Here is a 27,563-nt window from a genome sequence, read left to right on the forward strand (position 1 = left end):
AAGCCAAACACCACCAGTTAGCTAATTTTATCAGCACTTAAAAAAAAAAAAAAAAAAAAAGAAAAAATCCACTTTGTTTTAGAGAAACCTGGTGAACTCAAGCCTATCTTGCCTTGTGAAAGCAGGTAAACACAGAATAAAGAAAAAAAATAAAATAAGGCAAATGCATCGGATGAGACGGGGCACTGAAATTTGGCAGAAAAACAGGTGGTAGAACAGCCTGTACTGACCAACAGATTTTTTTCCGCAGCTCCAACCTGCAAACCCAAAGCAAATCACGAGGAACACCACCCATGATGCAAAACTCAAAAAAACAGCTTACACTCTTCACACTTCCCCCAATACGCTTATCCAATGCACTTCTAATTAGCTAATTGTGCCCACATTGATCCAATTAACAAGCCATAAAGATCTGAACAAAAGGAGCATATTCTGCCCAGTGGAGAGTCTATTCAACCACGCCAAGATCAGACAGAGCAAGATGTGAAGGACAAAACCGAGGCCAAGGCGGTTGGCCACCGCTCCCCACAATTCCACCATCGTTTCGGCACGCTTTTCGGAGATGCTGACGGGTGGAAACCCCACTGGCACCTACCTCTCCCTTTTAGGAGTGTGGACCGATAGCTGTCCATTAGTTGAGGCGTGTGGGTTGATGATTAAGGAGGTCTTAGACGGTGCGGAGGAGGAGACGCAGGTGGTGGACAGGTCCAGGCTGCTGTGGTTGTTGCTGGCTGCCTCCTCCGCTGTGTGCGAGCTTGTCACTTCCTTCCAGAGCTGCTGCAGTTCTGTTGGAATCATGCCTGAAACAAACAAATTGGATAATTAAATCAATTAACAGCTAATTCGGCCGTCTTCAAACAGTAATTAAATCAAAGAGTCAGTAAACAAAGCCTAGTGTTAGTTTTGTGTGTGTGCCCGCGTGTGTTTTTTGCACATATTGGTGGGGGTTTTTTTAATAACCAAAGGCTAACCCCGAACACCGTACACTCTGCTAAATATTCTGATGTGACACCTGCAATACTTGTGTAATGCAAAATCCGGTGGTGCGGGGCAGGGGGATCCACACGATACAACACCCACTCCAAACACCACGGTAATTATTATTATTTTTTGTCATTTTTAGACCAGAGGGCCCATCTGCAGAGTCCCTACTGAGGCAGAAACCCTCCTGCGCTCACAGCAAGGCTGACAACAAAGGTGACCAAGGGCTACGCTGCAGTCAGCTGGAGAAATGTTTTTCTTTTTTTCCCCAATTTTTTTCTCTCCTTTTTTTAAGGAAAGTGAATACTTTCTAACCTGTTTTTAAAAGAAAGGAAGGTCTTAGGAAAAAAAAACACCACTCAGCTTTATTATTATGACAACACAAACCACAATATGACTAATTTTGTACTTAAGTTTTAAATGATGACAAATAGCTTTGTTATTAAATACAGTTTTTATTAATCACTTTTAGACATAAATTATGAATTCATATTGTCTTCCTGAAATGCTTTTCAAATTTTAACAGTCAAATTGATTATACTATGATTATTTCATTAACACACCTATCTTTCTCATTAATTTTGGTTTCTTGAACTGCTCGCTTAATTGATGGATGTGTCTACTGAAAAACTGTGTAACTTTCTATACAAGTAACACTATTATTACTGTCATTTCTTAGATCAATGCTAATGAGCCATTCAAAAGTAAAATGAAAACATAAAATAAGCTTCAAGAAATAATAATAAAAAAAAATATTTTTTTTTTAATTGTGCCAAAATGGACACCAGGGTTAGGACACAGCATTCCATAAATAATGCAAGTGAAAACTTTGCAAACTACACTGGGCCAGAGCGAAGACTGGAAGGGGGGGAGCCACGCGCGTCAGCGTGACACGGGCGCGCACTGAGATCATGCTTGTGGATAAAGCTTATGTTTGTGACATGATCAAACAAGTCAAGTTTCTCTCACTGAAGACTATTTCAGTGCTCTTTCAGAGAAGGCCATGGGAAAAAATTAGCAGTAGCGAGAGACACATCACTTAAATATTTGGGGGGGGGGGGGATAAAAGCCAGTGTCTGTGTGTTTTTCAAGAGATTTCTCATCGCTGTGCTTCCAGGCCATCACTTGGATGACTGTTCATTGTTTCACCATATTGCAGCACTGGGGCTATCCTAAGGAAACCTGCCATTTTCTGAGTGTATAGCAGCAGCTCACACAGGCATGTATCTCACCAAACCTAAGGTATTGAAATAAAAAAAAAAAAAAAAGAAAAAGAAAAAAGAGGGAGTATGCATTATATTCATTTGAAACACATAATAAAAAATGCCAAGGTCTAAATTTAATTTATTTTTGTCATTTAGAATACAATGGATAGATAATCATCTCAACGTGATCAGCCAAACATCTTTACTTTGCTAAACTGTTAAAGATTTTAATTATGCTAGCTTTGGAGAGCACTGGTCTAATGAGGCGATAGACTCCAGAGAATCTAAGTGGTTAAGAACTGTGAAATGAGTCTGATAGGATTTTTTTATATTCACCGTGGATCGTTTGCATATCAAAGAGGAGTAAATTATTGCACGACAGACCAATAACCTTCCCCGCCTTTCTGAGAGTAGCATTAACAAAAACAGTTGGTCTCCGGTAACGGTTCACCACAAAAAAATGCTACAATCCTTAAGTATCTGCAATTAATATATATTATGAAAGAGGCTTCAATTTATACATTAAGTGATCAGATATTCTTAGGACATGTCCGTGTCTCTAAAGCCACGTCACTTTCCTTTCATCAGACCCAAATGCCAATTATATTTTGATGGATTTTGTCCCAAATGAGCATTTAGTTATTAGACATATTCAATTATTACTTGTCCTCTGAAATTAAACCTCTGAGCAAATTAAACAAAGAAAAAGGTCAGTACACAAGCCTATGTCCTGTTTTGCTGCATCGGGGCTATTATTTTCAAACACCTTGCGAAGTGACAGTGTGGGATGTATTTTTAGCTAACACGCTTGACAGGACTGTCTGTGCACTAACAATTACCTGTGAGCACGGCTGACCCTTACACCACTGTTTACTCAATTGAAACAATAGTGAATAGACTTGTCTGTTGATGATAACATATTGATATGAGACCATATGAGTCGACACCTATTTTTATTTTCCAGAATAAGCAAATAGGGAAAGAATAACTGGGCACTTTTTTTTTTTTTTTTTTTTTTTTTGCTTTTTGGCCACTACCCCCTTATCTGGATTTCTGCAGGTTTTTAATTAGAGACAGGCTAGCAGCCATGCTCTTCTCCCTGTCCCCCTCTCTCCTCTCGGTCACTTCTGGATCTACTAATCCTTTATCCCAAGGAAGAGCTTCCAAGTCTTACAGTCATTAAAATATACACACATGTAGTATTTGTATCTGGCTGTACATCCTCTGAAAGTCAAGGTCTTTGGTCTAACTTCCTACAGAAGCGTAACTCATATTAGCATTAATGACAACTACACCACGTATTGAAAGAAAAATAAAATATACCCAATTGCTTGTGGAAAAAATGCTGGAGATAATAAGGAGGATTTCAGGCTGGGTGACATTAAAGAGTTAACTGTGATGTCATACACATCTGCACTCAACCAGTCGCTTAAAAATGAACACATCACTCTATTAATAAAATAAAATTTTTTTTAAAAAAAAAAGCCTCTCTCGTCCTTCCCCAAATTTAGTTCTTTTGGAATAATTCTGGAGAGAATTCCTAACTAGCCTGTCAAACTGGGCAGCTGAAAGGTATGCTCATTACTCATCAGCAAAATGGTTAAATAAAATAATAGAACAAATGGTAAAAGCAAGTCAAATAGATCCACGAACACTCGCAATAAATTATGTAATTTACCATTTAACAGTTTCATTTTAACAGCGAGAGCTAAATTTCAAGTCAGATTCCCAGAACTGAGCTGCAATTACCCGAGATCGCTACTGCCAGTGCTGCAACTTCATACGTACCAGCAACGGGATTTAGACCTGAAACTGCCAAATCTATGGGAGCAATCAAGCACCCAGATGTCTCAGTCCTATTATTTTCACTCACTGGTGATCTGAAGTGTGATTTGTAGTTTCATTTTGCAGATACTAAAGATCTAGCTCTTGCAGCTCAGAACACTGCCGAAATGTGGTTTATTTTTAAACTGTTATGTACAGATGTAAAATCTAGATTATAGATGTGTCTAAATAGAAAGCAGCAAAGATTACACAAATATAACATTAAAGGATGTGCTGTTTTGTGTAAGACAATGGGCGAGCACTAAAAACTAAAATGAAACTAAAATACAGCTTTAAACAATGTATTAGTTCTAAAACCATAACAAAAATATCACTTACAAAGTAGCATTCTCTCCTTAGAAACATTTATCACTATTACAGATGCTTAAGAAGAAAAGCAAAATGCTTTTAACCAAATTCATAGCTGCATTTTCTAGAGGAATGATTTTATTTTTTTTATAAGCACATTTAGAGTATTTGTCTCACTCTTGCAAACTGTTCTGAAAACAAAAGGGCACGAGGTACGCAATCTTTTTTTTTTTTTTTTTTTTTTTTTTTTAAGTAAGAAGTGTCCATTACCAATTATTTTAAACTATAGCCCTGGCTCTTCATTGCATTTTTCAGGACAACTAGTCCCCTTGATTATGAAAGAAAATGTAGGCACAGGTTTAAAAAATGTATGTTGTGGGGACAGTTGACAGATTACTGCTCACGGAACTCAATTTCCCAACCCCAGGTATCACCGGCTCAAAGACAAACAGAGTTGCTCAACCTCTTTGTGTCCTTGTACCTCCATACCCAGGTGACCATGTTCAAGCAAGCAGAAAGTTGATTTAAACCTCATAATGACATCAGTTTTAAGCCATCGTCTCTCTGATAAAAAAGAATAAAATATCGAGCTGTACTGCAACCTGCCTGAAATCTCAAGTTACTCTTTCCTCCCGCCGCCAAGCCCCCGGCTCCAGCCGCCCCCAGCGCTCGCAGCTCATCTCCCTGCACGAACCAGCCCTTGCTGCTTATGTTTACGTCGTCTCCAGCATGCAAGCAAGCACCCCTTAGGTTTTAAATACGCTTCTTTGCCAGGACTAATAGTTACACTACCCTGCTAACCATATCAATCAATGCCACGACTGCTGAATTACCTACTGGTGTCTCCGATGTGTTACCGCACAGATTACACTTCATGCATCACCACATTCATTTCTTTCACATTACACATGAGCGTGTCTTGTCACTGCCCAATTGCCCTCCTTTGGACAGCTTAACTGATGTACTGTACAATGAACCTTACCGAGCAAACTTAATAGTATAGGAGCTGTGGGAAAAATTAGAAAGGTTGAAGCTTGAGTCCGGTGGGTGTGTGGGAACAGCCTGGGATGCTTCCGACAATAAATCTGAAGCGTAATTAATGCACGCTGTAACATTTTCCAAGTACAAATGGCATTTCATCTACATGCCCTTTTACCTGGACTGGTTTCACGCCTCCTCCCCATCACACCACACATCGATGGTGACCCACTAACTGCCACCCTCGGCCTGATGCCGCCCCCAGCCAGGCATCACCTTCCCACGCATCAGCCTCCGACCCAGCAGAGGACCAGCCTGGACCAGGCGCCCAGCTCCAGGATACTGGCAGGCTATGCTGCCTCTCGCAGAGGGAGGCGCCAGGTCCCCAGCAGCTTAGCCTCTCGAGACAGGAGTTTGCTGCTCATATACCCTTGTGGGTCTGGCAAAAATAAGCCTAAATAAACCACGCCAGCCACACCACAAAGCAGACTCCGCTCCCCAGTTTTGTCTTCATTTATCCACCTGAGTTAATTCCCACCAGCCACCCTGTTCTCCCTCTTGCAGCTACGTACACACAAAGGAGGGCAAAGAACCAGAGCAGTTTTGTCCCATCCCCTCCATTTATTTAACTGAACAGAGCTGAATGTAAATTCATTATATGGTTTAGCAACTAGTAGGAGCCCTGAGGCTGCTTCGAAGAGCCCAAATCATCCAACCTGAGCTGAGTCAAGTTATTGAGGTAGATGTTTAAATTTATTATGGGGCAAGGGAAGCAAAAGGCATGATTATTCAGAACTACCAGCATCATGGTTGAAAGACCTGGTCCTCCCTGAACCACGCCAACTCTGTCTGCCTTAATCACACCAGCCAGAGCTCAGGCAAGTCTGTTAAAATGTCCCCAGGCTTGCAGACAAACCCAGTTTAAAAAAAAATAAAATAATTCCAGCCAAAGAGGCAAAGACAGAATAAAAACCCCAGGTAATAATCACTGTCAAAAGTAGTGTAATTTAAGTAGTTATGGCTTTCAATGTATCAATATCTTAAAAAAAACACACAAAAAAACAAGGTAAGAAAAAATAGGGATGTCAGCAAAGCAGTAACTTCTTGCAGAGTGCAGGATGGAATAAAGATGTAGGAGGATCTAATTGTCAATAAGACCATTAAAATTAAATGGAGTTAATCCCAATTTGCCTCACTGTGGAGGGAGGAACGAGGCTCTGATGCAGACAGGCAGTGAATAGAAGGCTGTGTAAACAGGCATGGAGAGGAGACACTGCCACCTCTCCCTCTCAGCTGCAGCAAAGGGCAATCAAATTTCTACAGCTCGGCAGTGTGCAGATCAGAGCTCCTCCGTGCCCGGCTCCTCGCCAGGCTGGAACCAGAAAGGGCCCAAGGAACACATTTAGAAAAGGAAAGGCTGCTCTCACACTACTCTCAGCCATGAACCCAGCACCAAGAATCGATTAAGACGCCCCCTGTGAAGGATTTCAAGCCCAGATGAGTACAACCAGCAGCTTCGAGCCCGTCAGACCGGCTATAGCTGTGCAAATTGAATCTGAACTCCAAACTGCCTGACTCCCGCTAGCCAGGGTGGACCCGCGATTTCAGCGTTGCCCTTCTCAAAAAATACCTCTATAATGCCCACCCTGCCTGTCAGGATTTTTCTGGGCTTATTATTTTATGAGCCTATGAGACTTCTCTCCTTCTCTGGCACTGAGTGACAATTTTGTGTGTGTGTGCATGCATGCTACCACTTTGCCAGACAGCCGGCAGCTCCCACACCCCTCACCTACCTTGTGCAAGGGGTTGCAAAGGCAGAGTAGGCTGGCCAGGCTGGATGGTTAGCAGCCCCTGACGCTGCAAAGACAGGAGGTGCTGCTGTTGCAACTGCTGCATCTGTAAGAGTTGCTGCTGAAAGGCCAACTGCTGCGTAGCCACCTGCTGTTGCTGGGGCTGGAAAAGAACAAAAACAAAACAAAACAAAAAAAAAGCACATTTGTCAATACAGAGCAAAGCATTAATGGAGGATTTACAGGGCTCCTTGTCTCAACACACTTCAACTTCTGATCGCAGTCACCTGTTATCAAGGCAAGCTAGCGAGCCCGTCACCCCGTATCAAAGACCCCAAGGCACGCTTAGGTGCTAGAGCTAACCACAGGGCTGCAGTCGATTCCCACCTCCAGCGGTTACTTTCATCCTGCCTAAATCCCTCCTGCCATCCCAATTAAAAATGTATGCAGCGTTTCTTGGTCCATGCTACCGCATCGCCCTGGCCCACGAGGTTGCGTTCTACCCCAGAAACGGCTGCATTTCAGTGGCGGATGAAGCAAATGCTGCTGGCTGTTAAAGTCCCGGGTAATTCTTTGAGGCAAAAAACATGTGTAACGTGAGAATCACACCACACGATCACATCACACTTAGATGTAATGAAAAACAACTCATGCGAGGGTTGTCTCAACTATTAAGGCATTACAACTGGCTTAATTTATAGTATTTTATACTTACTCTCTCCTCTTCATCCATCAAGCCCCACAATACTTTCTGTTCTGTTTGGAATTATTCTGTGCTGTATTTAAGGCTGCTAGTTCTGCACTTTGAAAATTTTAATTATTCTCACTAGAAAGAAGATGGAGTTGCTTTACTCCACAGGGACGTGAACCTTGAACCTTTGAGGTGTAAAAGAACATGTTGCTTTTCTCACTACTGTACCCAGAGAAGCTTTTAACTACTCTGTTTATCACTTCTGACATAAATAAATGAGAAAAAATCAGACCTTTGAAGAAGAAAAACTTCATCTAATATTGTTAATTAGCCATGACAAACGATGAAATAACATTGTAAATCTTTCATAGAAACAGCCACTAGATTTTAATTACACACATTCATAATTTAGCAAACAACATCTTACTTGAATGTGAGCGTTTAATATGTACAGTACTCCAGGCTTCAGAGTCCTTAATTTTGTTCAGTTAAGGAAGCCTCTAGGTTTTACTTCCATGCTCATCTTGTATTTTATTTGCTTTGTTCTTTAAAATCCATGAAAGGCTTTGCATTTTGATAAATATCTTTTTATTTATTGTACAATGACAGGAGGAAAACTTTTGTTGTGTAAAACATCAATACATCATGCCAGTGTTTAGCAGTTCCTTGTGCTAGCCAAAAAAAATTAATGTAGATTTCCTTAGTAATTATCTGAGTGATAGAAAGATAATACAGTGCAGTAGTACAATAAATAGAAGGAAATTATCTAATATCCCTAATCTGCTAGGAATCATATCAAGGTGGAGGTCTTATACACATTATGGCTAACAATTACGGAAAGAAAATTAACTCTTACAAAACTGCATACTTTCACAAACCCCAGCCAGCTCCCAAGCTTTCTGTCGCCCTTCCTTGACACCAAGCCAGAGGATCGCTGGCCCCATTCCCTACTGGTGTCAAGTAGGGGAAAAAAAAATAATATATCCACCAGAGCTGCGGGAGTAGGACTGACAGACACCAGCCAGGGATCTGGCCCCCACCTCCTTGTACCACCACGCCCCACCAACCCTAACACTGCAACCAACTGTACACCCACAACTGACCCAACCATCAATTTATCTGCTTTATGAAGTCCATCTACCTTATTTCCAAAGACAATCTAGGACATCAAGAACACAGTTAAATAACTAGGTGTTTAGTTATCCTAAAACTTGGAGAGTTTTCATTTCTTTGCAACAGCTTGCTCAGAGAGATCCAGCTGCTGCAGCTATGCAACAGCACCAGATGAACACAAGCCCCAGCAACAGTTACATTAAGAGTTAGTGTTTGCCTCCATCAATATTCATTTGCTAAATATATATCCTTATTATGTATTTTATATCTATAATAAATGGTATTCCACAAAAATCTAGTTACAGTAAGCTGGGTTTTACCTATTTGCTGCCTGAGTGTAAAGTTAGCATGGTTTTGGTTTTGTTTTTTGTTGTTGCTGTTTCAAAAATAAAAGGAAAGAAAAAAACACCTTTATATAAACTGACTGATGCCCATTTGGTTGTCTTCTCAGCTATCCTAAGAAAAGCTCTTGAACACTCTTTACTTTGAAAAGCCAGGATATAAAAGTATACAAGGCCCATTGTCCAAGAAAGAATTTAAAAGCAAGACACGTTGCCAAACTGCGCTCCCCACCCAGTTACCAAACACAGGATACAAGGCAGTTTGTTTACTTCTCACAATTGAATGCATACAAAAAAGGTCTCAGTGCAGTCCTGTTGTCAGGTCAGTAGTCAGTGTTAAAATGCTGAAATATCCTGATAAAACTTGCATTTTTGATCCCCTCCCTAAAGCTTCTGTCAAAGGTCTGTTTTCCTTTCTTAGGTTACTCCCTACTGCCTAACATAAACTGTCACAACTGCCGGAGGACAAACGGCCCCATTTGGAAAACAACCCGCTCCATCCCACGCCGCGGCCCCAGGCCGGACCCCTCCGTGGCTCTGGGCCCCCCCGGCCTTGGGGAGCCCCCGCTTTGGGGAGCGGCGGGCGCAGGGCTGCGGGCTCGCTGTCGGGCACCACGCGGTGCTCGCCCTCCGCTACGCCACGCAGCCCTCCAGTAAAACCTGCCAGAAGCCTTACTGGGGTCCCTCTGTTATCCTGCTTGGGGGTCACATCCCTTTTACCGGCGGGGCTTGGGAGATTTGTTGTGTTTTCCTTCTTTCACGACAGCACAATAGGACAAGGCACGAAGAAAATGACTTGGGGGACACAGGACATGAATACACTTGTTCCATCTGTCAAGGTACAAACCCGACCCTCGTTAGCACGGCAGCCGCCAGTCCCCAACACGGCACTGCTCGCCATGTGACCCCACCGTCAGTTTTAGTACGAGAGAGAAGCAGGGGAAAGAAAAAGGATTAAAAAAAAAAAAAAAGAAAAAGAAAAAAAAAAAAAAAAAGAAAGACCACCATTGCACCGCTGGCATGCTAATTGAGGAAGAATAACCTCCTTAAGGCAGGGAAAACGGGCTGAATGAACAAACCTGTGGGGTGGGCTGAAATGCATCATCCAAATAGGCCTCCACGAAAACCATCAGCGAAAATTCCCCCCTCCCCGGAACCGTAGCAAACGCTGCAAAGACTTGGGCCCCTTGTTCTCTGCACAGCTACCCTGTTAAAATGCTCTTCTTGAACCAGGAAGGAGTCCGTCCTTATTGTTGCTTTCGATAGTGTAATATCAGAAGTGTGACCACAGTAAATCAGTGTGTTAGATATTGAAATGCCATCACATTGTCTAACTCCCCTTCTCGTCTTTTTAACACAAAGTATTTTTTTCTTTAAGCTCCGAGCCCTCATCTTTGTGTCTGAGATGCTCTCCTGTCTGACAACAGCAATTTAGAAGAGTTAACTTTTATCGTTCATTCTGCTGTGTAACTTTCCCCTTCAAATTTCTTTATCTGCCCTCTGAGCTCATCTGAACTTTCATGTTCTCCCAGCATGCAGGCTTGCATTCAAAACTATGTCTAATAGACCAAATAAGAGGTTAATAAGAAGTGGCAACAGAAAGAAAAAATACAATCCCTGGTAACTGATAAGAATGACAGTGGCAGCCCTTTATTGTTTGTCTTCAAATATAGAGTTAAAGATCTTTAAAAAACTAAATTTTGACGCCTTTGAAAAGAAAGAAGCACAAAATAACAACAGGGGGTTATTGCCTGCCAGCCACAGGGGAGAAGCTCCATAATTCTTATTCTCCCTTTTGAAGGCTGTTAGAAATCTGATTCAAAAAAGCAACAGCAGAAGGAGAAAGCCTCTTGAGGCTATCGCCATTTCCTGTGATCATGCATAATGCGTTTCAAAAGTGGGTTTTTACCAATTCTGTTGATCAATTGCACCTCCTTCATATTCCCTCTTTTTTCTGCTGTGTTTACATCTGATGTGACTCAATGACAAGCGCTGTCTGAGACTGTGAAACAGACCTGTCATGTTGATTTATGGGCGCATCAAACCACGACTTGTCCAAACTGAAACTCGCAGTTCATTAATTAGAGAGTTGTGACTTTGAAGTCAGCTTTCAGACTGTGGTTTTTAACATTTGGCTTAATTTATATGCTCTTGAATGTGGATCTCTAAGGAAAAAACTGAAATTCCCTTCTTGTCTTTGAACTTCTTTTGACCGCACAATAATCATTTCTTTGTCCAGAGTGATGCCTGCATCCCAGAGTCATTAACGCGCATTGAACTGCCACTGATGAGTAAGCCCTACTGAATTAGAAAAACAGCCAGCAAAACAAAGCTGAGAGCATTCTGCACAGTGATATCTCACAATTACATGCCTTCCCTCCCTGTGCCATTTCCATTTTAATTACTGTTAGTCCTTTAGATTTACATTTTAGACACTTTTTAATCTGTTCCTTTTTTATTATAGTGGTGCCCGTAAGCGCGCTATGGTTAAGGTTGTGTCAGCGTTTCCATTATAAACCCCCCTATTTTCAAGGGTTTATAACTCAGCTGGAAAAATTCACTCTGGGTTAAAACTTGGCACAGGTGGCACAATGTACCAAAATTTCAAGGGGGGGCAGGCAGGGGGCAGGAATTGATGCGCGCTTTGAGCAACGCCGTTTGTGAAGTGACACAGAAGTGCTGCCGCTATCGCAGGACATCGTGCAGCATCTCGTGCCAAGAGGCAGCTTTCGAGGATCTACCCAAGCCAGCACTGATGTCAGATTAAACATGGAAGCCTCAAACGCCTCGTGACTCCAGAGGTGAACTCGGTGGCTTAAAAAGAAATGTAACTGCAGCAAAATTAAATTTCAGCACACCACAATCAACAAAGTTTAGGACATGACAGGTATTTTGAAAGGGAAGCGTATTTAAAGGACAGGCAGAAAGTGCCCGGGCCCGTCCCATTCCTGCCATGGACCATGGTGGCATCAGAGCAAGGTCTCCTGCCACCACGCCGTGAACGGGCGGCGTTCCCATGCTACCTCTGCCTCCCAGACCTCGCGTCTCGGTGTCGCCACCGATGATGCTCCAGTGCGGTCAGTCCCTGCCAAGCCCACGCTGCGAGGAACGTGCAACCAGAACCTCTCCACTGGAAACGGCAAGCCCAAACCCAACGTCTCTTGGCATTCTGCCCTGCTTCCAGCGGACAGCACGGTATCTGGGCCGGCTGCTTGCCCCCTCCCCTCTCCAACATAACTAACTTCCAAAAGCACTCTCCCAAGATACAAGTCTAGATGCTTGCTCCAGTACTCATACCAAACATCAAGGCATGGTCCCCTGCTATAAAATATGTGGCAGCAAGCAAATGGAAAGCACAGGAAAACACAGGCGAAAACAGGACAATAACTCTAAATCTGAAAGCTGAGACCCGATAGAGTCAGTTCAGTTGTGCAATCATTTATAAGATGAATGACAGTTTAATAGCCACTAGACAGTCCCCGGGGATCTGCGGTTTGAAAGTAAAATGGGTATTGTCTGTACCTCTTTAGGCTGTTTTCCAGCATGTTGTTGCTGTAAAAGTTGAAGCTGCAACTGTTCCTGTTGTTTCTTATAAAACTCTTGAAGCTGCTGCTACAAAGAAAAGGAAAGATGGTAAGTAACAAAGTGGAGAGCCAATTCAGTGTCCCTTTTGGTGTAACACACAAACTGTGATGTGAAAAATAGCATCCTTTTATCTGTAATGGTCTGACCTTTAGTTTGAAACTCAACAATAAATTCAGTGCACACTGACTATTCTTGGCATTATCGTTTGAAAAGTAATCTCCAAAATGAACTGATGAAAAACATACCATTTTCTACACAAACTAATTAAAATAAGGCAAGGAATGACCTTTGATTGTAACAACAAAGCCAGAATGCCCTTGCTGAGAGAGCCTGGCGAATCTCTGTTGTGAAACACACATGCTTTCTAAATGATAGGGTTTGACTGTATTAAGTGTTGTTCAATACATGCATAGACATCCTGGGAAATACTCTCCTCCTCCCCGCTCCCCAGATGTGCGCCGCGCAGGCAGCGCTCCGGCGTGGGCAGGAGGGAGCACGCAAGATCGGGCTGGGGTGGATGCTGCCACCCGCCCGGGACTCGTGAGCCCCCGCTGTGCCGTGTCCTCTGATAACGGAGCCTTGGGGCTCGTCGGTGGCGAACTTTTCAGCTGAAAAAGGACCACGGGCTGTGAGAAACACTGACACACCGCACGGCATACGTTGGCTGAAATCAAACAGATTAAGGCTTGCAAACCTCTCTGCTTTTATTGCCACCGTATCCATAGTCCTTTACAGTTCCAGATGGACGTAACGACGTCTAAAATGGCAAGTGTCACCATACTACTGTGTTTATTCCCATTAGTCAGGACACACCACGCTTTCTGGGGGATGCAGGCAAAAGCAACAGGGACATCTGCCGAAGTCCTGACACTTAAATATGCATCTGTATTATTTAGCTGATCTTGGAAACACTCCTAGCACTGCTCCCTGGATTTGTTTCCAGTAGCTATTTCTAGAATTAAAAAAAAAAGAGCAGTCAGTTCATCTCAGCGCATGGCTGCTCCAAGGTCTGGACCTGAGACATGGGCAGCTTCTCTCCGCACGAACATTTTGGGAGGCGAAGCCCTCCAGGATCTGCAGGGGCCACCCGAGCAGCTGTTAAGGAAACAATTACCTGTTGAAGCATGAGTGCCTGCTGCTGTTGGAGCAGGACTTGGAGTTGCTGGGGAGTTAGCACTTGTTGCTGGAGGATCTGCTGCATTTGCTGGGGAGTGATCACTTGAGGTGTCATCATAGCCACCGACACTGGAACCTGAAACACAAGAGGAAAGTGCAGAGGGGGTCAGAGCGCATCGCCGCAACTCCCCCGCGCCACCCACCACCCCCGTGCCTGGCACCGGGGGTGCCCTCACAGCCCACCACAGCGGGCAGAAGTACCCACCACACATTTTCCCAGCGACTAAGTTCCCCTTTCGCAAAACACTGCTCACTTATAAGAATTCCCATCGCAATAACATGACAAACACTGTTACGATTTAATTATTTTTACAAGAATCCGCCAACTAGGTCCTTTCCCTCCCAGAAAGCCCTTGCAGAAATCCAGCAGCCCAGTATCCCAGGCTGATGCGATCTAGACCCTATTACGACAGGTTTTTAAGGAAATTGAAGGAAGGCTCAGTGATGTGAATAACGGCACTAGACTCCTATGCAATTTTAACAGAAAGGCCCTACCACGATGTCTTTACCATTCCATATTCACCCAGCATACAGATGTCTTCAATTCTTTCATATTATGTGAGATACCATTAAAAGCCGCTTTCCATGACATTTCAGTGACAAACAGCTACAGTGATGAACTTGATAGCATTTCATATTTGCAACTGTTAACACGTTTCTGCACGGGCATCTTTGCAAGGAACCTGTACACTGTATCTGAAAGGATGATGTCTTGTTCAGATAAAACACTGACATTAAAATGACAGGCTGTCTTGGCCAAGGTTACACAAATTGTATTCAAGCGGATACCTAATGACAATGCTATGAATTCTGCAAGCTTTCTAGAATGTAATTTAGCTATTCAAAATAATCACTGCACTTGTGTTTAATTTGCAGACTACATGAGAACCATTTTGTCAGTCCTAGTAATGCAAGAAGACTATTTCCCGAGAAACCCACCCCTCTACCCTCCACCCCAAAAAAGGAAAAGAAAAGGAGAAGAAAAAAAAAAACACAATAGAGGAAAAGACAAAACCCATATGAGTTTTAACAGTAATATTTAAGCACCTGACTTTTCTATAGTTTCAAATCAAATACGTGACAGCAAAAAACTAAAAGCAGTAAAGGATATACTTTGCTAAAAAGGATCTCCTGTCATCTCATGTATTACAATAAAAGGTAATAATATGTTTAGCACTTTTTCTGTGCACCTCATTTAAAAAAAAAAAAATCAGCAGACAATAGCTGATGCGAAGATAAAGGAGTTTAAAAAAAAAAATCTTCCAGTGTAGTAGTAAGCAAGAGAGAAATGCAGTATTAATTTTATGTAACATAATGTCTTAATATGCAGTTTATCTTGACTTTTTCACATGATTTGTCCTGTCATTTGCATAGCAAGCTCTCATTCCTAATTTCACAGTCATTATGCACTGATGTCCTGATTTCTCAGCATCACTAATTTTGATGAACTAAAAATGGTTCCTGAAGGTCAGACGCATGTACACTGCGCATCTCCCCGTGTTGTTGTGTACATGTTGTGTGCCAGGGCCAGACACGGCCTCGGAAACATCTGAGCCAAGCCCCACACAGGCTCACGCGCTCCGACATCCCATTAATGCAAACTCGGCGACGTCCCCAGCGCGCTCCCCATGGCACCAGCACCTTCCCGTGTATCTAACGTGCTCCAGGCCGGTGTGAGTGCAGGCAAATGGAGATTGATTACGGGTCAAACGCCAGTCCCACCGAAGCCAGTGGCCGTTCTCCCACTGCTGGCATCGCTTGCCCATGGCTACAGGAATGCCACCGCCTCGCCACGCAGGACTAGCTGCGAGGACACTGAGTCACCGGGATGGATAACCCCATTATTTCAGAATACCTTAATCCACACGCTTTTAAAAACTTTTCTGGGAGTAGAAAATTATTTAATTAAATCCTGCCGTCACTGTCTTTGCCCCAGAGTGTGACTCACCTTCATTATTCTCCTCCCCAGAGAAGTTTATTTTACCCTCGGGTTTGTACTATCTTTCTGAAGTCGGACTGAGCAAACAGAAGAGGAAGCATGTTTAAGTATGTTTTCTGTGCCCTTCTTGGAAGATAGACAACACAAATACTCTTCAGTTAGATTTATGACGACAAGCAGGGATACAGACAGGAATAGGGTGGGGTGCTGTAAAACCTACACATCGGTGATTAATAGAAGGGCCGCATTCTGCCGTCAGCTATGTGGAGACAACTCCCATTCACTTCCATGGCTTTTTGCATATTTATCTTGGGATAAATCTGAGGATTTGACCCTACCTTTGAAAACTGGCCATGTACCTTCCGGTGAAGAATCTCCTAGCTGCACACTCTTTGCTAGAACAGAAGCACGTAATGAGCAAGGGCAAAACCCCCAAAGTGTGTATATGTGTATCTATATGGCACACCTAGGAGTGCAAGTGTGCGTTGATCACTCAACTTCATTTCACCATCCAAAACCCCATTTTCACACCACATCTGCCCCTCTAGAGAAGGTCCTGCCTTCCACCTATAAGCACGGCAAACAGCCACAGCTAGCCAAGGTCTGTACTTCAGCTTATCACAAAAGCAACCCAGGGAAACCTTTCACAAATCCAAATAAACCAGAAACTACCGTGTTAACAACGACACGCGTGTCCCAGGCAAGCATGGTCTCACGTGTGGTTTGAGGAATTTAAATAGTTAAGAATGATGGCCTATATATCCACTCTCTTAACTCCCAACGTCCAACTTTTTCATGTAGCTAGTCCCTGGTAATACTAGGAATCAAAGGGCATGCAGCACCAGCAATAGGCTATTATAGCCCACACTTTATTACCCATTACTACCGAGGTCATTAGCGGTAAGAGTGATTGTACCGGTCTTAACCTATTGATCATTGTAACTACTATCATTTAATCCCGTGTTGAATGTCTGGAAAGCTGCTAAAGGCACACAAGAGAGAGTGCTTTAGCGATGAGAAATATAGCCAAAGCTTGGAAATTACACTTTGATTCATAAAATCTAGCCAGTGGTTTAAATCAATAGTATTTAAAACAGTCATGTAAGTTCTTAACTACAGCTCTCTAATATTTATAGGTCCCTTTTTGAGTGTATTCAGTCAAAACTAAACTTTATTTTAGATACTGTGCAATATACTTTACATTATGTTAGATAAAAAATATTTATTTCTGATATTTTGTCCGATAGTAAATGAAACCTAAACCAAGGGCTATAAATTAATTTTAGATTTCTATCTCTCAGATGTCAACTTAAACGTGTTGCCAAAAAAAATTACAAACCAACTTTAAAAATGGCTTAACTGTTTAAGTACATGAAAACGAGCGTGGTTTACGAGTTAACAATGAATCACAGAAGGCAGTTTATGAAGAACTAAAATAATTCTGTCTTACTGCCTTCAGGGAGTTGAAGTTCAAATTAAACTACTGGCAGATATATTTAAAGAATGCTAAGTTAGCATGCAGACCAGAAATCAGTCTTTTCTTTTTTTAACTTGTTTATTTTCCACATGAAACACGATTGTTGTTATTGATATGATTAATGAACTACTTTTGGTATTGTTGACTGATAACAATAGGGTGTGGTAGATACCCAGCTGCATGTAAACCTGGCAGCAAAGGTAAAAATACAGCTGCAATTTGGCTTTCGGAGCTGTGCTAGTATAGACCTGCTGACATGCTAATACCATCAACGGCAAAAAATGTCTTTAATACTCACAATTGTTTTCAGACACTATTTCTCCCAGGGTTTTTTGCCTGCTGTTCCTCCACATCCCCCAAAAGCCTGCCCATCCCCCCCCCCCCCGCTACCCCTGAACACAAGCTCTGCAAACACGCTGTATTTTGGTGAGACTGACCAAGGAAAACTTCCACCAACTTGGACCAAGTTCACCTTTAACTTCACACCAGAGTTACAGCAGGGATGCATCTGTCACTCCTCCACGCAACCCAGACAAGGGTCACAGGGATGAAAATGATTTAGTCCTATTTAATCATTTCCATTCCCCCATATTCAGTTATATTAATATAATTAAATACTAGCTAAATAATTTCAAGTAGTTTAATCTTGTATGAAGTGGGGAAAAAAAAAAAGAATGCCATTTTCACACAACGTGCCTTTGTCGGATACGGTTGTGGTCCTGTTAACTGTTAGCAGGCGTGCATGGAAGATGGGGAGGATTTCCTTAATTCATGAAGAATAACTCTGCCAGAAAATCTTTTTCTCCTGCGATGTATGTTCAAACTCGATTTCAGTAAGACCTCATTCCAGCAGGCACCTCGGATTTCCAAACAGCAATTCTTTGGTTAAAGATTTTGTGATACAAGTCAAACGGGACAAAACATAGCTGAACACAGACAGAGCAAGTTGCTGAGGAACAGTTAAAAATACTGGGCTACAAATAAAAATAGATACGGCTGGGCAAAACCAAACAATTAACTCGAGCTGTCTTATTAGAAAGCTATTATGTGCAATACATTTAAAATGTCAAAAAATCTCAGCCGGAACAATACAAGCCAGCTTTGCTCATGCCACAGGAGAAGATAAACCACTGATACCCTGGCAAGCAGAGCAGCACAACGCCACAAGCCAGAGCAGAGCCCAGCAAAAGAGCTGCAGGCAGGACCTGCTTCCATCCCGAGACTAGAACATTTCCGACACAGTATTTCATCCTCCGAACCAACAGCAAAAAATGCCGCTGTTAGAATTATTCACGCAGAACCTGCAATGCTGTTTCCATTATGCAAAACGGAATCTCACTTTTAGAGTTAGTTATTTTGCCATAATAAGGCACAACACATAAAGACAGGTAATGTTTATTATATTAATGTAAAATCAGCTAAGTAGTCTGTCATTAGCATAACAGTTCTCTTCGTAACAATACAACTCCCTATTAAAAGGGGAGGGGAGCCCTCTTTAAAATTAAATTAGCATTTTATTATTATAATTTTGTTTATTATATTTTATCAGGAGGGAAGATCTCCCTCTGACCCACGGAAGGCAGTAGGATGGGCTATGCTGACATTCCCCGACATGTCAGGGTGTCTGCTGTCTTCTGCATTCTCTTCTAGCTGAGGAAAAGCGGGAATATTTCCCTATTTGTTTACAGAATGAAACATCTGATCTTATCTACCACTTCTCATGCATACCAGGTTTCTCACTAAGTGCCAGGATAATTGTTTCTGCTATAATAAATACCCATTTAATTTGCATAAAAATATAAAGTTTACATAAATTAAATCCTTTCTACATCTAACATTTGTCAAATACAGACTAAACCAGAACACACACCACCAAATACTCATTTAATAAGCTGAGTGAGATTTCAACCTCGAGATTATCATCATCATTTTTCACATTTTAAAAAGTTATCATTTTTGTTTCCTGCTCCAGCATGAAAGGAAAAATTATAACCCAATATACATGGTTCCTAACAGTGGTGATATTTTATGGTGATTCAGTTAAAAAAAAAAATCCATATATTTTTTCAGAGTTTAGTGCGAGGAAATGTTAGATCAACATATTCTGTCAAAAAAGCCTCAAATAAACCAAAAGCAATCCTGCTCAGAAACATCCAAAATACCCCTGAAGCCCTTTAAAACCCCTTGAAACCCTCTCCCCCAAACACCCGTAACACACAGAGTGATCAGCATGTCAGACTCCTTACATTTGTGTATTAATTCATACATACATTAAAGAGAGCTTAATTAAATAATAAAAGAGCGTGATTGAACTGGCAACATTTAATACACCTAGAATTCCATGTGAGCAGAAAGGAAGTGTTACACACAGGGGCTTTTTTGCTTTTTTTCTTTCTTTTCCTCCCATGGCAGATTTTTGAGAACTGCAACTCACGACAGGTTTCTAGGGAAGGATGAGCCCTCTCTCCACTCCCTGACTATTTTCTCCTGCAAGAACTGAACCCGGTGCCACCTCTACAGACTTGGGGCATCTGAGGAGATACATATTGTCCTGGCCAGCTGAAGAAAATAGCGAGCTCTTGAAAAATATTCACCTGGTTAAACCGTGCTCTTTATTTCCCATACAAAACAGAGCTCTGCTTAACCACTCAGTCAGGCTTTGCTACTCTTGTTCCAAGTGTAGCCTTTACAACAGTTGTAAACTTTATTTGCTTAAAATGTGCAGGTTTTCTCACCTATGGCAGACACCTACAGCTGAACATCACAGCTAAGCACAACGGTGCAAATTAGATTCTAATGAGAAAACGTCAGTTGCTTCTTTGACAATCTTGCCATTCACTGATTTACTTCTAATGAAGACACACTCCAACCAGCAAGCTAGCTGTGTTAAAGGTCAAAGCACGTTCAAAAAAAAGCCCCACAAAATCAAGGGAAATGGGAAACCCGTAAAGAAACCTTCTCATAAAGTGGCGTGGCAATTAGAGTAATTGTGCAAAAAGCCACCTTCGGTAAAAAGTAGAAGAAATTAAGCTGCCACTACTGTAACAGGTTAGATGAAAATCAAAATTTAATGTATTCTCCCTTGTGTCATCTTGTTTTGTCAAGACATCAAATAGAATTGGAAAGTACAAAATAACAAGCCCTTGAGAAATCACAGAAGCCGACCTTTTTGATGTTGTTGGTTTACCTTGTTCTCAGTTATTTGAACAATGATGTTTCAGATTTAAGGGCAAGATAAAGCTTAAAAATTAAAACCCGTTGTCAGTTTGGGGAGGAGGGGGGTGTTGTGCCTCCCAAACAAGACAGCATCTTACCTAATCAACGAAGGCAAATCTGTCCCGAACTAGTGCACAGAACAATTAGCAATACCTCCTATTTTTAAAATATTCAGTCTGGGTTTTCTAATATTCATTCAACTTCAGTACAAAGTACACATCCTCTTGCTAGCAGAGGAAACTGTGCTGGAAAGGTTAAAAAAAAAAAAAAAAAAAAAAGGCCGTTGGAAGAGATATTTGCCAGTGCTGCTTCTCCCCCCAATCTCTACACTGCCACTTTACATCTGCAGATGAGTGCATGATGTATTTTTCTCCCCTTCCTTCTAACTGGAAAGCAAAGTTGAGCAAGTAAGCACCTTATAAAAACAAAACAGTGCAGGACATTTTAACTCAACTACAGCGAAGTAGTTTCCAGTAATGCAGTTCTGCTTTCAATAAAACAAACAAACTGCTTAAACCCAGCCAAGCCTTTCACCAAACAATAACAAATTTAGCTTATGGTGTCAGGACTTTCCCACAATCTAGTTTTGCAGGTGTTGATAAAACTACCCTTGCTACTGCTTTTCCCTAGGAAAGGGGGGAGAAAACAACATCAGTAAGTTATCTTGCTACAGGGAAAAGTAGATCCAAGCGCTGTGTCCTTCCAGCTTAGGTTTGACAGCAGCTCTAAACTAAGAAATACAGAACAAGAAAGCACAAGAGCTTTGCGACTCCTTAAACTTTTGAATGAAAAAGATCCTTCTCCCCTTACCTTTCCCTTCAGCTGCCCAGGACAGGCAATCACAAACACAGAAACCAAAGCATTTCACACTAAAACAGTAATTTGTTCAGCTTCAGCATTTTAAAAGCAACGTGATTCTCGAGCAACATCAGTGCTCCAGCACAGCCAGGTTCAAATGCCGCATAAGAAATTGCTCTGACTGCCCTACATCACTTTTAATGCCTAAAAATCCCCTTTCACCTTCTCCGCACAACTGTTGCAACCCTTTTCTTCCTTGCACACCACTAAAAATCAACTCAACTTGCACAGACGTCAAAGCCCACCGTCCATTAGTGCAATAATCCATCTGTGACCCATTACAACCCAGGGGCAATACATTATGACTCCACAGTGGTGCCTGGTAACTACTTACACCCCAGCATAAATTTCAGCGTGGGGCTGAGCTGCGCTTTTAAAATGCATATAGAGGGCTCATCCAGCTGTAGGAGAACGTGAGGCACCCGCACCTCCCTATGAGCAGTGAGATCCCCAGAAAGCCAGCGCTGGGATTACATTGCTTCCCTGTCAATCCCATTATATTTATGACTTCTCTCCAGTTTAGCTGAGTGACTGGTCAGACCATGTCTCAAAGGTTTGTGGTTTTTTTTGGTTTTTGTTTTTTTTTTTTTTTAAAAAAAAAGCAAAAATAACACTGCTTAAAAAAGGGAGGGCACAGTGTTACAGTAAAGTGTATGTCAAACAAGACCAGGGAAAAAAAAACCAACAAAAAACAAGTGTAGCAAACAAAAAAATTTCAAAGCAGCCCTTCCTATCATAAGCTTTCTGATGATTTATGGTTTACCAACTCAGCAAGGTTACGCAACACTGCATGCCTTTAGATGCATTATTTGAGTCAGTTGAGATTTAATTAAGATCACAGCCTCCAAAATCCCTGTCAAATGAAAATTCACAGAAGACAATACACTATATATCCTCATGCAGATAGTCTCCATTCCATGCTCTGGAATAACATAAGTTAATCCTCGTTTCTATGGTGGCAGACAAAAGTTCACTAATTTTGTTTTCTTTTGACACTTGTGTTGTTTTCTGTTTTATGTCATGAGATCATTCCCTTTTGAGAAGGGGGGAGAGCTGATATAGGGGGAGAGGAGGGAGAGCAATATGTCTGAATATGGCAGCAGATGTATTTTGACATTCTCACAGCTCTGCTGTGATGTCATCAAGTTTTCATATAATTAACCCCTGCCAGTAAGAGCATCATTTCATGACATCTGTCCATTGGGAAGAGGAGGAAGGAGTTGGGGACAAAACACGCAAAGTGCCTTGATCTTGCTCTCACGCTAAAACCAAAACCAAACAAAATTAAATTCAGGCTACAAAACAGCATTCACATCTTCCATCTCAGCAACTGGCGTTCCCCAACTCATTATCTGCCCCAGCTGCCTCCTCACCTCAGAGGGGCTCGGAAAGCACATGCCATGCACACCCAGCTCATCCCTACCGCCTTCTCCTCCTGATGGTCCTGGCGCTGGGGAACCCCTTCCCTCCATCGTCCAGTTCCCCTCTATGCCAAAGAGAGGCACGTTAAATCAAAGAGTATTTTTTCCAGGGAAAATGCTAGAACTTTACTTCATTCCAGCGTATTTCTATTTGCATTATCGTAATATCTGCTTGCTTATCTCATGGTTTAGAAATGACAGGTGCTAGCGGTCTTTTGTTTGACAGGCCACTACACAAATAACTGTCTTGCCTGAAAGGGCTAATGCACTACTAATGAACAATAAATCAACTTTGATTATAAAGTGTCAGACCAATCAGTTTGCAGTTCAGCTCTATCACAGTCTAGGCCAAGGCAGCTACTCTGTTTAGGCAGGATTTGGATTTCATCTCTGCAGCCTTATCAATGAAATTTTTTGGAAGTAGTCACAGGAGCTCGCTGAAAGCCCTCTGACAGCAGATTTCCCGCTGGCTGTGAGATGAGAAGAGCACCCGCTTTTAGAGACTTCCTAGGCTGCTACCGCAATAAACACACGATCAACAAAAGCCATTTCTTAACCAGACAGAAGCCTGCTCTAATGACATATTGACGCAGAAACACGCATTTCAGCCCTGACTTTTCAAAAGAGCTAGAAGCAAAGGGAATTGCTTTTTAACTCAGTGTACAGCCGTGCAAGATGCCTGAAAGCTCTGCCCAGTAAAGGGGTACTCAGAAGGGCCCGATCCGGCACACAGGAATTCAGCAGGGAGGGAGGGGGGACCCCTCTGCTGTTCCAGCTATTGCACATGCACAGGTCACTCCAGGATCGGGCCCGGAAGCATCAGGCATGAAAATCAGCTTTGATCCAAACGAAAAAGATTGCAACATTTCAGTTTATCTATCCAAAGTCAAACTGGCCCGCGGAAGTCACTTTTTTTTATTAGAAATAAACTTCAGCGATTTGTTGCAGCGCGCTCGAATAAATCCGACCATTTCGTTTTCATAACCAGATCTCGGTCACCCCGAATGATTCACGTTTCCTGCCAACAAATTTGTTTTTATTTAAAAAGCTGAAACGGCAGCGCCGCGACCGCGGGCAGAGGCAGCGGGGCGCGGGCGTCCCGTTAGAGCGCGGCGGTGCCTGGGACCGGCCGAGACCCCCAGCGCTTCGTAAAACGGGCTGGCTTTGAAGGAGTTAATTCCAAAGAGGAAGAGTGCATGTGCACTTTGCTCTAAACTTACCACCCACTTCCTAAGGGTTCCCTCCTCCCCACCGCCACCTCCCGTGCGCCGGGCGGCCGGCGGGGCTGGCACCGCGCTGAGCATCCCGCGGCACGGTCCGCCGGGCTCCCGGCGGCGCCGCCAGCTCCGCTCCCCCCGCTGTACCGCCCGCCGAGCCCGCTCGGCTGACCCGGCCCCGCAGCCCCGGCGAAGCGCTTTGCGCGGCTCTCCGCGCCTGCCGGCTGTCCCCCCGCGGGGCTGCGCGCCCCAGCTGTCACAACACGAGCTCGGCACGGACCGCAACACTTGGGAAAACCTCCAGCAAGTTGCGAAGCGCCGCGCTGTCCCGTCCCGTCCCCACCCCCCGCCGCGTCCCCCCCGCCTCCGCGGCCGCGCAACCGGCCAGCAAACTCAGCCAACAGGCGGAGGCCGGCGCACCCCCGGGCCGCTGCCCCCCCTCCCCGCGGCACCCACCTGGGCGGCGGCGGGCGGCGGGCGGCGCGCCGGGCCATGGAGCGGGCTGGCGGAGCGGTGCGGTGCGGAGCCTCCGCGGGTGCGGGCGGAGTGCCGGGGCGCGCTGCTCGCGGGCTGCCGCCGCGCGCCGCCACCCGCGCGGCCCCGCCCTGCGCCGCGCGCACACCCCGCCCCGGAACGGGGCGCCCCGCGGGCCCGGGCCCCGCCCCCGCCCCCCGCGCGGCGGGCACCGCGCGCCCGCTGCCCCGCGGGACCCGCCCCGCCCCGCCCCGCCCGCCGGGCCGAGCCGTGCGGCGGGGGCGCCGGCGGCCGCACAAAGCCCCGGCGGGAGGCCCGGGGGAAGCGCCCCCCCTCCGCCGCAACTTTCTGCCGTGAGCAGCGGCTCCCGCTCCCCCCTGCCTCCCCCCGCCGCTCTGCCCCGGCAGCGCAGGGGGACGCGGGCGGAGAACGACCTACAAACCCCCCCAGCAAGCCTCAGCCTGCAGCAACGCGGGGCAGAACATGGCCGGCCGGGGGGCACGCTGTCACCCAGCGGGGGCGGGCACGCTGTCACCCAGCGGGGGGTGTCGCCTCCGGCCCCCCAGCTCCGCGCACCCCCTAGTGCCAGCGGGGTCAGCACCCCTCTCACCCCCAGCCAGCTCCCTCCCCCTCCCAGGCGGGCAGGCTCAGAGAATCGCTTCTCGGCACAAACCCACCCTGTCAGCGCGCTGTCCCCAGCCCAGCTGCTCTTGCCCCTGGAGCCGCGCTCCCCTTCACCTGGGGCAGCAATACTTGGTAAAAATCGCCTCCGCTATTTCATTTTTGCGTTTACATTTGCGCACCGTTTGCGAGGGCGCAGCGGCGCTGCCAGCCACTTGCCGCGCAAGTCCCGGGGCGGCAGAAGCCGCCCTGCCACCGCTCCCAGGCGGACCCGCACTCTATATTTGCGATGGAGACAACAGCCCCATTAGTTATGCCGCTAAAGAACCTCACAAGAGGCAAAGACAAAGGATCCAATTTACTGACAACTTGTGATCTGATGTTAAATGGGACGTGATATGGATTGCTCGTCACCCTGAAGTGTTTTCGCGTCAGATAACAAATTTATTAATGGGATTTTTTTCAGGTCACAAAAATGTGACCCCACCCTCTTATGAATATTTAATAAGGGACTAAGGGCATCTTTTGCAAGACCCTAAATCTGCCAGAAACAGCCTACATGAATCAGAAAGCGCCTGCCTCTTAAAGGGGCACGCACCCACCGAGCGGGTCAACACGTGGGGCACGGGCACGGCTGGGATCCATAACCGCTACACGCCGGCCAGGCCCAGCGGCGAACACGCACACACTCCAACGTGCTGGATGCTCCATAACAGTATAAACCGGTAGCACATGCAATGAACTGCCAATAACTATCACCTGCACTTAAGAGAATCCTTCCTGTCCCAGATTTCAAAGTAATCCCCAGGAACTCAGATTGCTTTGGGGAATACACTACAGAACACACCGACTTAAACTTTTCAACAGTTTCTCTTGCGGACCTCCTGCTCCTCCTCCTCGCCACTGCGTTTGCTGAAGAGCGTCCCTGTAGCAGCATCCCCAGCTGCCCCGATGGCGAAGGAGCACCGGCAGCAAACGGCTCCGTGCATGTAATATGCCCCTGTGCCAACCTGAGAGCCAAAACACAGAAGAGGCCACGTCCCCAAGCATCTCTGCAGACCAGTCATAGGATGCTCCAAAGACCTCAGTCTGGAAATCTTCTGATCTACCTTATCTTTTCAGCAAAAACTTCTCACTCACACATGACCCTCAAGCCTATTAAGTCACATCTTAAATTCTTGTTTTCCATTACAGCCATAACCAAGTACACGCAGCACCAACGCAAGACCAGTGCCCTCCTCCTGCCCTGATCCCCTTTGGACCAAGCTCTCACTTACAGTATTTCTAAATGAACAGGGGACTCTGAAGCCTACCGCTTTGTTCAAGGCATTTCTCTTCTTTCCAGGGGCAAAAAAAGCAGCATGGCAATGCAAGCACAAGGCTGCGAACTACATGCAATGCAAAAACATAGTGCTGGGCTCTGATACTGACAGTTCTCCCCAGCCTTGGGCAAGTCACCTAGAATTTTATATATATATCTATATATATTTTTAATTTACATGGCTACCACATTGAGGATGCCTCTCTGACAGCTCAATTTGTAACATTCCTGGCTAGCTCTGGGGTCACCTCCATGCCCTCCATTTCAAAGGTAGTCAACGGCCTCAACACTTCTGTCTCCTCCATCTGCAGAACGGGGGCAATACTACTCATTTCAGTATCTCCTAGACCAACATTTGCAAAACACTTTGAAAATGAAAGGTGCTGTCTAAGCACTGAGCACTGGCCACAGAACCCACGAGCCATATTTTAAAACATTTTATACCCTTTCATATAAAAGCTTCATACCTGCAAGCTCAGCCAACATCTGCTGTGGGCTAAAAACTTCAGTCTATGCCCTTAGTAACGGAGATGGTAGCACTTGTTAAGTAAGGTCACCATGAAATATAATGCATTTCTAAGCCAGCAAAATATTTTAAAAGACCAAGAAGAACCATAAACTCCCATTTTAATTCCATTCAATTATGGAGAGTCATCACAGACAGAGACAATCAGACAGGGATGTTCAAAACAGAACACAAAGTAATACATTAAAAATAACTGGGAATGAGTGTGGCAGACTGGCCGGCTATTTGGCACCACATGCCCACAGGATCTGATCCATATTAAGCGTTAGTAGCAACACATAGGTGAAAGAAAATAATCACTGGACGCTAGGCTCCAAGGTCCAAGTGAGAGGAATAGATATGATACCGAATGCAGTGGAATAAATGGGGCTTCTATGCCATTATTTTACACGTACACTTTATTCACAGTTCTGCAGGTATCTATCCATGCAGAGGCCATGGGCTTGCCTGCAGAAAAGCCTCAGCTGCCTGTGGGGCAGGGGAGAAGGAAAGAAAAGACA

At 44.3% G+C, this 27,563-nt stretch overlaps 1 protein-coding gene across 18 annotated transcripts in view; it reads right to left on the minus strand.

Annotated features, from left to right (window-relative positions):
- FOXP1 (forkhead box P1) overlaps positions 1-27,563 on the minus strand; it is a 387,112-nt gene that overhangs the window by 59,396 nt on the left and 300,153 nt on the right. For 16 of the 18 annotated variants that reach the window (XM_080382599.1, XM_080382595.1, XM_080382597.1 and 13 more), the window contains 4 exons: positions 13,932-14,069; positions 12,755-12,844; positions 7,091-7,250; positions 596-800 (listed from right to left, as the gene is read on the minus strand). In XM_080382599.1, coding sequence (XP_080238725.1) covers positions 596-800; positions 7,091-7,250; positions 12,755-12,844; positions 13,932-14,069 — 593 coding nt within the window. Of the gene's footprint in view, positions 1-595; positions 801-7,090; positions 7,251-12,754; positions 12,845-13,931; positions 14,070-24,577; positions 24,709-27,563 lie in introns of those variants that run through there. The other 2 variants (XM_080382593.1, XM_080382589.1) reach the window with 2 other exon arrangements.

Source organism: Falco punctatus (assembly GCF_963210335.1).
Source record: "Falco punctatus genome assembly, chromosome: 4".
In the NCBI taxonomy this organism is placed as follows: domain Eukaryota; kingdom Metazoa; phylum Chordata; class Aves; order Falconiformes; family Falconidae; genus Falco; species Falco punctatus.